General features: G+C 36.4%; 2 protein-coding genes across 2 annotated transcripts; one reads left to right on the forward strand and one right to left on the reverse strand.

The window, feature by feature from the left end:
• Positions 1–4240: 4240 nt before the first annotated feature.
• LOC109070136 (GTPase IMAP family member 4-like) lies at positions 4241–5925 on the reverse strand. Its single transcript, XM_019086733.2, has 2 exons — positions 5824–5925; positions 4241–5721 (listed from the first exon to the last, which is right to left on the reverse strand). The coding sequence occupies exons 1-2, from the start codon at positions 5912–5914 to the stop codon at positions 5006–5008; spliced, it is 807 nt and encodes a 268-aa protein (XP_018942278.1). The 5' UTR covers positions 5915–5925; the 3' UTR covers positions 4241–5005.
• LOC109070135 (GTPase IMAP family member 7) lies at positions 5793–11193 on the forward strand. Its single transcript, XM_019086732.2, has 4 exons — positions 5793–6085; positions 8047–9395; positions 9511–9562; positions 9971–11193. The coding sequence occupies exons 2-3, from the start codon at positions 8096–8098 to the stop codon at positions 9555–9557; spliced, it is 1347 nt and encodes a 448-aa protein (XP_018942277.2). The 5' UTR covers positions 5793–6085; positions 8047–8095; the 3' UTR covers positions 9558–9562; positions 9971–11193.

Below are 11193 nucleotides of genomic sequence, written 5' to 3' on the forward strand. Positions count from 1 at the left end.
AAAAACCTTGGGAGAAACCAGGCTCAGTTGGGGGCCAGTTCTCCTCTGACCAGACGAAACCAGCAGTTCAATTCCAGGCTGCAGCAAAGTCAGGTTGTGACGAAGAATAATCGTTTCCTGTGGTTTGTCCGTGGTGTCTGAGACAAGGTCTTTACAGGGGATCTGTCTCTGGGGCTCTAGTCCTGGTCTCCGCTGTCTTTCAGGGCTGTAGAGGTCCTCTCTAGGTGCTGATCCCCCATCTTGTCCGGATACAAACTGGATCCGGGTGACTGCAGTGACCATCTGATCTGGATACAGACTGGATCTGGTGGCTACGGTGACCTCGGAATAAGAGAGAAACAGACTAATATGAGCGTAGATGCCATTCTTCTAACGATGTAGCAAGTACATCGGGTGTTATGGGAAGTGTTCCCGGTTCCGGTTCACCTAATTAATGCAGCCTAAAAATCCTTTAACGAATTTGGATATTAGAAGTGTATTAGTAATGTGTAAGCCAGGTTAAAGAGATGGGTCTTTAATCTAGATTTAAACTGCAAGAGTGTGTCAACAATGTTAAGTAGGTTATTCCAGAGTTTGGGCGCTAAATAGGAGAAGGATCTGCCGCCCGCAGTTGACTTTGATATTCTAGGTATTATCAAATTGCCAGGTTTTGAGAACAGAGCGGACGTGGAGGACTATAATGTGAGCTCGTTGAAATACTGAGGTGCTAAACCATTCAGGGCTTTATAAGTAATAAGCAAGATTTTACAAATCTATACGATGTTTGATAGGGAGCCAGTGCAGTGTTGACAGGACCGGGCTAATATGATCATACTTCCTGGTTCTAGTAAGAACTCTAGCTGCTGCATTTTGGACTATCTGGAGTCTAATAAAAGATCTAACAGCTGATAATGCATATCAGAGCAAACACCAAGCCCTGAGGTCAAAAGAACTGCCTGTAGAGCTCAGAAACAGGTTTGCGTCAAGCCACACATCTGTGGAAGAGTTCAGAAAAAAATTCTGCTTTATTGAAGGGTCACAGAAGCATGTAGTCTCTGTTACACTTAATGGAAGAAGTTTGAAACAACCAGGACTCTTCCTAGAGCTGGCCTCCTGGCCAAACTAAACAACTAATGGAGAAGGGCTTTGGTTAGAGTGGTGACCAAGAACCTGATAGTCACTCTAGTTGAGCTTCATGATCATATGTGGAGATAGGAGAAATCTACAGAAGGACAAACATCACTCCAACACTCCGCCGGACTGGGCTTTATGGCGGTGTGGCCAAACTCAATCCTTTCTTCAGTCAAGACACATGAAAACACACTTGGGATTTACAAAAAAGCACCCAAAGGTCCCTCAGACTCTGAGAAACAAGATTCTCTGATCAAACTAAACTCAAATCAAAACATCATGCATGAAACAAACCACTGCTCATCACCTGCAGAGTACCATCCAAAACAAAAATAAAGCTTTATCATACCAACCCCATGCTCCTGTACTTTCATTCAGTGGCAGGGACTGAGGGACTCATCAGAGCAGAATGAAAGCTCAGTGCAGCAAAATATAGAGATAGCCCTAATGAAAGCCTAGTCTGGAGCATTCAGAACCTCAGACTGGGCAGAAGATTCATCTTCCAACAGGACAGTGACCCTAAGCACACAGCAAGAGTATCTTATAGACAACTCTGTGAATGTCCTTGAGTGGCCCAGCCACAGCCTGAGCTTGAACCCAATCAAAAACAAAATTGTGCATTTGCCCCCATCCAACTTGACAGAGCTTGAGAGGTGAAGAGATGAGGAGAAGAATGACAGATAATTGCCAAATGCTGATGAGCAAAGCTTGTACATCAAACAAAAAAAGACTTGAGACTGTAAAGGTGCTTCAGCTAAATATTTAGTTAAGGGTATGAATACTTATGCAATGTATTTATTTCAGTTTTTTATTTTTAATAAATTTACGAAGTTGTGACAATTCTGTTTTTGCTTTGTCAGTATGGTGTATGGAGTGTAGATTGGTGTGGAAAAATAAGGAATTTAAAAAAGTTTATCATAAGGCAGCAACAATAAAATGTGAAAAAAAAAAATAATTAAGGGGTATGAATACTTTTGCAAGGCACTGTATATAGCCCTTTAAATTTATTACAGTCACACAAACTGAACAAAAAGGTCACACAGGTTGTACCAAATTTTCTTCTGCTTCAGTTGGTAAAATCTTTCCTATTTAGAAGGTTTTCATGATTCACTAAAATATGGCAGATAAATTCTGTAGCAGTTCTGGATTACTTAAAGGGATAGTTCACCCAAAAATGAAAATTATGTCATTAATGACTCACCCTCATGTTGTTCCAAACCCGTGAGACCTCCGTTCATCTTCGGAACACAGTTTAAGATATTTTAGATTTAGTCCGAGAGCTTTCTGTTCCTCCATTGAAAATGTATGTACGGTATACTGTCCACATCCAGAAAGGTAATAAAAAACATCAAAGTAGTCCATGTGACATCAGAGGGTCAGTTAGAATTTTTTTTGAAGCATCGAAAATACATTTTGGTCCAAAAATATCAAAAACTACGACTTTATTCAGCATTGTCTTTTCTCCCGGGTCTGTTATGAGCGCGTTCACAACACTGCAGTTTAGTGATATCCGGTTCGCGAATGAATCACTCGATGTAACCGGATCTTCTTGAACCAGTTCATCAAATCGAACTGAATCGTTTGAAAGGGTTCGCGTCAACAATAAGCATTAATCCACAAATGACTTAAGCTGTTAACTTTTTTAAACATGGCTGACACTCCCTCTGAGTTCAAATAAACCAATATCCCCGGAGTAATTCATTTGGACTCAAACACTGACTGAACTGCTGTGAAGAGAGAACTGAAGATGAACACCGAGCCGAGCCAGATAACGAACGAAAGATTGACTCATTCTCGAGTCAAGAACCGTTTCTGTCGGACGTGTCCGGATTCGAGAACCGAGGAGCTGATGATACTGCGCATGCGTGATTCAGCGTGAAAGGCAGACTGACACAAAACCGAACTGGTTCTTTTGATTTGATTCTGAACTGATTCTGTGCTAATGTTATGAGCGTGGGGAAATCGAAGGCTTGAATCAAGGGCAATCATCGCCAATGAAGTCATTACGTCGAGCCCAAAAGAACTGGTGAACCGTTTTCGGCAACCAGTTTATTGAATCAAACTGTCCAAAAGAACCGGTTCGCGGAGCACACAGAAACATCACTACCGGTGATCCGAAAACCGATGCAACGGTTCTTGACTCGAGAACGAGTCAATGTTTCGTTCGTTATCTGGCTCGGCTTGGTGTTTATACTTCTCTCTTCACAGCAGTTCAGTCAGTGTACTGTTTGAGTAAATGAATACTCCGGGATATGGGTTATTTGAACTCAGAGGGAGTGTCAGCCATGTTAAAAAAGTTAACAGCTTAAGTCATTGTGGATTAATGCTTATTGGAGACGCGAACCGTTTCAAACGATTCAGTTCGATTTGTGAACTGGTTCAAGAAAATCCGGTTACACGAGTGATTCGTGCGAACCGGATATCACTAAAACTGCAGTGTTGTGAACGCGCTCACAACAGACCCCGGAGAGAAGACAATGCTGAATAAAAGTCATAGTTTTTGCTATTTTTGGACCAAAATGTATTTTCAATGCTTCAAAAAATGCTAACGGACCCTCTGATGTCACATGGACTACTTTGATGATGTTTTTATTACCTTTCTGGACATGGACAGTATACCGTACATACATTTTCAATGGAGAGACAAGAAAAGCTCTCGGACTAAATCTAAAAATATCTTATACTGTGTTCCGAAGATGAACGGAGGTCTCACGGGTTTGGAACGACATGAGGGTGAGTCATTAATGACATAATTTTCATTTTTGGGTGAACTATCCCTTTAATGTCAAAAATAATATAATTATATATCAAATTCTATTACTTTTATACTGACCAAACAATATTTTCTACTCCCTAACCCTACAACTACCCCTTACAGAAAACTTTGCATTGTTACACTTTCAGATAAACATAATTTACTATTTATAATATTTTTTTCCCCCTGGTGGGGACCACAGGCCGGTCCCCACAATGTCAAAAATTTCAGGTTTACTATCCTTGTGGGGTCATTTGGTGTGTACACACACACACACACACACACACACACACACACACACACACACACACACACACACACACACACACACACACACACACACACACACACACACACGTATGTATACAAGCCAAGTCAGAAAGTCAACTTTATTTCTAAAACACTTTATACAATATAGATTATTTCACAGAAGCTTTACAATAGTAACAAATTCAAATTCTGCTGTAAAGCAGCTCTAACAAGTCAATAATATCATTATACTGCTCAAGTCAGTTCAGTATTGAACTGTGCAAAATTCATCAATTGTACATACATACATTCTGTATACAGTGTATACTGTATGTGCATATGCATGTATGTGCATGTGCAGTTAAAGGAAAACTGTAAGGGTGGAGTGTAATGAAAAGCTGTAAAAAGACTCACAAAAGAGTCAACTATAAAACATTGACTTTCATTTTTTATTTTTCTAGCCACACTAATAAAACACATGAATGTGGTGGTGGTGGTAGTAGGCTGATATTAATAATAATAATAATAATAAATCTAAAAAGTAATTGGAGATAACAAAATTAAAAATAGCAAAACAAACTTACATAAAATGAAAATGGTTACTGTGTTAAAAATTGACAATATGCAATAATAGAGTCTGTAAACTTCTAACCCCCACCAAATTCCTTTAGGAATGAAGCAGATTATCTTTACATGTTCAGTCAGGTAATTAAAAGAATACATAAAGTAAACATATATGTTTTAAAAAATCAAAAAGAAAAACAAAAAGATTAATAAAATCATGAATTGTTAGAATTTAACATTGATTTAATGTTTATCTTCTTACTTGTGAATTTTGTAATGCCCCGTTTATACATTTTATGAAATGCTGGCATCAGATACTCAAGTATGCTATAGTATGCTGCAAGATGACTTATCTGTTTCTTTTTGTAATGCCATTATTTCATTTTTTAGGTCAGCAATAATTCTATCCTTTTCCTTCATGGATCTCTGAGCATTATTGAGTTCATTTGCCATTGTAAACATGTGGTGGCTATAGTAGCCGTTATGATTCTGTTTTATCATAACTTCAATCTTCTTAATGAGCTCATAAACTTGTGTACGGTCTGCCTTCTCTCTATTGTTGAGTATATGGTATTTCCCTGTGCATGCATTTATCACTTCTTTTAGCTCTGGTGCCTCCTCAATGTAATCTTCAATTCTCCTTTCTTCAAGATCATCTGCCCTGGTGAACAAGACCATCATGTGTCTGAGCACTTCTGGGCCAAAGGCTGTGTGAATCAATCCAACGGTGTTCCTCTCTTCTTTAGTGAAGCGCCCAATGGCAATTACAAGAAGAAAGACATGAGGACCTGGAGCTGCAAGTCTGATGCAATTCACAATCTCATTTAAGACTTCTTCATTGGACAGATTTGTGTCATATAGACCAGGAGTGTCCACGACACAAATCTGCTTTCTGTTTATCATCCGCGATTCAAATGCACACTCTTTAGTGATTGATGTACCTCTTGGCTCTGACAAAAATATCCTTTCACCAAGAATAGTATTTCCTGTAGCACTCTTGCCAACTCCTGTTTTACCAACCAAAACTATGCGTATGTCCTGACCTGTTGACATTTTAAGAAGTATTTGTTAACAAATATTTGATCATTTGAACTAATATTGACTAGGATTAAATACAGCTGTTAGTGGATTGATAAAGAACTTACTCATTGTAGTTCTGTTAATGATTTTCCGCTGGTTGTGTTGCTCCCTTAAGGATTTCAGGAGATCAGATGGCAGTGGGTTTGTTGAAGCCATCAGTACAGAGTTCTGTTTATTGCCTTCTGTTTTTAAGAAGGCAATTTAAACCCAAGTCTTTAAGCCCAACCTCTTTTGAACATAAGTTTTATGATTGGATAAGTTTTTACTTGAACTATTTAGGAAGGGAGATGATAGGAAGTGATTCAAAAGGAGATCTGTACTCTGAAGGTAAGAGTTTATGGCACTACTTACAAAAAGAAATCAGCTAGTTGACTAAAATAGATTTTAGTACTTATCACAATGCGTGAAATAAACCTAAGATTTTAGACATTATATAGAATATTTCTAATATAGCATTAGGCACAGTGTTATAGTATTTTTAGCACCATGACTGTCATCTATCTGTCTAGTAGATATAGATTATTGGGGACAATTTAAGTGTTAAAGGCATAGTTCACAAAAAATTTAAATACTATTGAATGTCCCTGGTGACTTGACTGACTGGTTACCCACATTCTTATCCACATACTTCAGCAGAAGAAAGAAACTCATAAAGGTTTGGAACAACTTGATTTTTTTTTTTTTTTTGTGGATGAACTGCTTTTAAAATATGTATTTCTTAGTGTTTGCTGCCTGCTCTACATGCACTACTGCTAAAACAGTTGCTGGTGAACACCCAGCTAGACATTTTTGTTCTAAAAATGTTCTAAGAACATTACCATGCATTGTTCTAACAATGTTTTTAGCGGGTAGTTTTATTTTTGTTCCCAAAACGTTCTCCAATAAAATCGGATAACATTCTCTTCAAACATTCTAAAAATGTTTAGTGATAACATTGTTAGAACATCATTCCCTAATATTCGTATAATGTTTTAGCGGGCGTATGGAACTGCACGCACATTCTTAATCTGAAGACTAAGAGTTAAGATTTATATCTCAGGTGATTGGCTCAAACAAGTGTTGATAAGAGTATGGATAAGCCAAATATATGTTGGATGAGTGAACTTTGACAGTTTTGGCCTTTTGCCACAAAAGTGTGGTAAACTGTGACATGCACACATTTCGTTCTTCACCCTTGTTAATTAGCTGGACTGATGATTAAAATTAATAATCCAAACCTACACTAGACTTGCTGTCATCTGTGTCATTTCAGTGCAATTCAGTTACATTTAAAGTACTTAATTGGCATTTTGTGTTATATTTGAAAAAGTATTATACATAAAAAGTAATGACAAGAGAAAGAAGAGTTTGGGGGATCCTTCTCTACTTTTTTTTTTTTTTAATCTCTGCCAGTGTAGAGATATTCTGCCAAATAACTTTCCAGTTTACTTTAATTTTTCCAGTGTTCCAAAGCCAGTTTACACCACTGAATAAAATGTAAAAGAAGGTAATTGCAGCTCTTTAAAATATTTTGCAGTTCTGACTTTATTTCTCAGAATTGTGACTATATTTCTCCGGATTTTGAGTTTAGCCTATATCTTGCAATTCTGAATTTATTTCTCAGAATTGCACGTTTATAGCTCACAATTCTGACATAATTTCTCATGAAGTGCATGTTTATATCTCACAAGCTCACACTTCAGATTTTCACCAGAAGTATGGTCATCCAGGTAGCCTACCTTACTTTTATAAATACTGTTAATTTATATACACTATTCTTTTCACTTTTTTGCCTATTAGAGAGTAAAATCATATATGGAGCGGTCAGTCACTTATTTAGTTTCTGAATGATTTAGCTTTTATGAGAGAAACATTAAAGCAACCATATGTAGACTAGTTAATATTTTTGAGACTCTGGAGCCCCCTACAGTTAAGTGACTAGAATTTAATGTCGTAAATATAGGCTGTACAACTTCATGTAATTGCTTAGTCATCACCAAAGCTCTCTCTATTTTTTTTTTTTTGTAGGGCATTAAATCATTCTGAAGCGTTTGCTTCTTAAACCAAATCGTGCTTTTCGCGAATTTCGTATTCGCCAAACATAAAATAGGTGCTGAAAAATCCCTACTAATGTGCAGACTGACAGTCTGAGCTGATCATGTAGATAAAGGCGGAGCGGAGTGACAGCCTACAATCACATTCACCATAACAAACAATAACATGGTTTCTATCTGCAATTAAATATGTTGTTGCAAATACTTTTTATTCCACAAAATTAATATGACATTAATCTGTATTACTCTTTCTAGGGCATACTGTATATTTGCTTTTTGGACAGTGTGACATACTACCTTGAGAATGGAAGCCCAAGATAAATTGCAGGTTGTCCTGCTTGGTACGACAGGGTCTGGTAAAAGTGCTTCAGGAAACACCATACTTGGTAAAAAGGTTTTTAAATCATATGCATCTACTCAGTCAGTCACAGTATCAAACCAGACTGAAACAGCGAGAATTAATGGAATGGAAGTCACAGTTGTGGACACTCCTGGATGGCACTGTACTAAAATCTCTGAGGATGAGGTCATGTCACAAATCAAAGCAGCCACTGCGTCACTTGATGGGCATTATGCTTTTCTCATGGTCATCCCCATTGGTTCCTATACAGCAAAAGAGATGCACATGATTTCACAATTACGTAAAATCCTAGGAGATGATTTTTTTACTCATACTACAATTCTGTTTTCATTCAATGATAACCTTGAGTCAAAATCCTTTGATCAGTTTATTACAGAAGAAGAGGGAGCACTGAAGAGTATTATTCAGTGCTGTGGAAATCGAGTGCACACCTGGAACAACAAAGATAGCTCATCTGTGAAGAATTTAAACAAGTTGTTAGAGGATATAAAAGAAACACAGAGAATGAATGAAAAGCCTATGGAGAGCTCTCAGAGTGAAAAGCAAGATGAAAAAATTATCAGAAAACCAGAACAAGATCAAGTCACATCTGATGAAACAATAGGACATTCAGATGCACATATGAAGAAGCACAAGAAAGACACTACAGAACCAATGGACAAGACAAATGAAGAAGTCAGAGTTGTTGTCTTGGGAATGGCTGGGGTAGGAAAGACCTCAACCATTACAACACTTTTAGGAAATGATAACAAAACTGAAAGGAGCCAATCACCGATTAATAAAACCCGAAGGTCTGGGATTAATTTAGTGTTGATTGATTCTCCTGGAATTAAGGAAGAAACAGAAGTGAGTGATTCAATCTCTCAGTCTTTGTCATATGCTGCTCCAGGGCCACATGTCATTATGATTGTAATCAGAGTGGGACAAGTTACCACAGAAAACATCAAAATAATAGATCGCATACACGCGTGCCTCCACAAATCAAGAAAACACACAATTATCCTTTTCTCTGGAAAGGATGATCTAGAAAACAAAGGTATTGAAGAATACATTAAGGAGAATCCAGAGATTGAAAATCTTGTAAAATTGTACGGCAAAAGGTTTCATGCACTGAATAACAAGGACGTCAATGATCAGACTCAAGTTAACCAACTGCTTGAAAAGATTTCTGCAATTTACCACGAAACCGATGGTCACTTCATCAAAGAAAAGAGGAAAGGTCCAGATCACACAGAAGAAAAAAGTATGTACATAATAACATATAACATATTAAATGAAGCATAAAAAATTATGTTTTTTAAAAATTATGTGATTAAGGTTGTGACTGTGTGTGTTTGTGTTTCTTTTCATTTTAATAGAGAAACCAGAAAAACTTAACGATTTAAAGGGGGGCTTATCCATTTAAAAGAGGTATTATGTATTTTCATATTCACTCATAACTCTATAAATACTGATTATTTGATTGCTAAGCATTAAATTGATAGTTCACCATCATCATTTACTCTCCCTCATGTTGTCCTAATCCTGTATAAATTATTTTTTATTTCAGTTTTTATTGATTTTTTTTATACAGTAGAGTAGACCTCAGTGGCTGCCACCGATATAGGTTATTACCATTCTTTAAAATATCTTCTTATGTGTTCAACAGAAGAAAGAAACTCATACAGGTTTGGAACAACTTGAGTTAGTAAATGATGACATTTTTAATTTTTTGGGTGAACTATTCCTTTAATAACATTTTCTGATTGGCTGTCATTGATTGTCTGCTTGATTGTGATGGAAAAAAAAAATGCCTTTTTTGTTTCTCTTCTTTTTAAGACCTCAAGAAATGCAATACAACATCGGAAAAGAGACGTGCTGGAAAATGTTTCATTTTATCATCTTTCCACACTTTCTTTTTTATCTGAATATCAGAGTCACACCAATATTTCTAAAAAACATTATGTTTGCAAATATGTAATATTCTCTTCAAAGATCAGCATTATGTTAACAACAGGTAACAAAGAGCTCAAGACTAAGCAGTGTAAACAGGAGTGAGGATAATAAACAACAAAATAAATATTTCTGTGACAGTAAGTTGGATGTACCAAGTAGGTTAGAAATGAACAAATATAGGCTACTTGTGATGAGGTATTTGTTTTGCACATTGTGTAACGAGTTTCTGACCAGAATCACAGTGCCATACTGAACATCCTAATGATGACTTATCTATCAAGTGTAATCATTACAATCAAATGTACTACACAGGGTATAAATGGTGTTATTATTTAAATACAATACCTTTTTGTCCTTTAAAATACCATTTCCTCGTGCCAATTGGATTCCATCTTGTTTTTGTACTTAATGCAGTTTCTGTTTTGTCATGTGAATTTGTGTGATGTAGGACTATGTTTATCCAGCCTGTTAGTGTATTTTCTTTAATATTTGATTTAATCACTTTTTCTTTTGACTTTTTAACTTAGTATTTGTGAAATTCAATAAACATGAGATTTAAACGTATTAATTGTTTATCTTTCTACTGTTATTTCAGTCAAAGTTTCAGGCGACTTCGGACAAGTCAATTGTCATTAAATTTTCTACCCCTAATCATAACAGAAAACTTTGTTTTTAAATTTTATTAAAACATTCTGAAAAATGTACCTTGCACAGACAGAAAAAAAATATTTTCTGTTTCTTTAATTATGACTTTATAAAGTGGTATCAAACCAGCACCATACACCTTCTTACTGTAAATACAGTGAAAATCCTTGTGTATACGGGAAGAATAGTTAATTGTGTTGTGTTTTGTGTAGAGCTGTTTCATTACCGTATTTGCATTTATATACGCATTTGTCTTTTATTTACAACCATGCAGGTATTTATTTAAATCATCGTCAATACCGTGTCATTTGCAGAACTAATGTTCGCCTCTGGGTGGGGTGTTTTCTCCTTTTTTGTGTCTCTTTGTAGGCTGTTGCCTTTGATTTGTGTCTTGTTTGATATTATAAATGATTGATTCAATAAATCAGTAACAATATACAATATACAGGCTATAATACTAG

The sequence above is a fragment of the Cyprinus carpio genome, chromosome B1 (genome assembly GCF_018340385.1).
Source record: "Cyprinus carpio isolate SPL01 chromosome B1, ASM1834038v1, whole genome shotgun sequence".
NCBI classification, from domain to species: domain Eukaryota; kingdom Metazoa; phylum Chordata; class Actinopteri; order Cypriniformes; family Cyprinidae; genus Cyprinus; species Cyprinus carpio.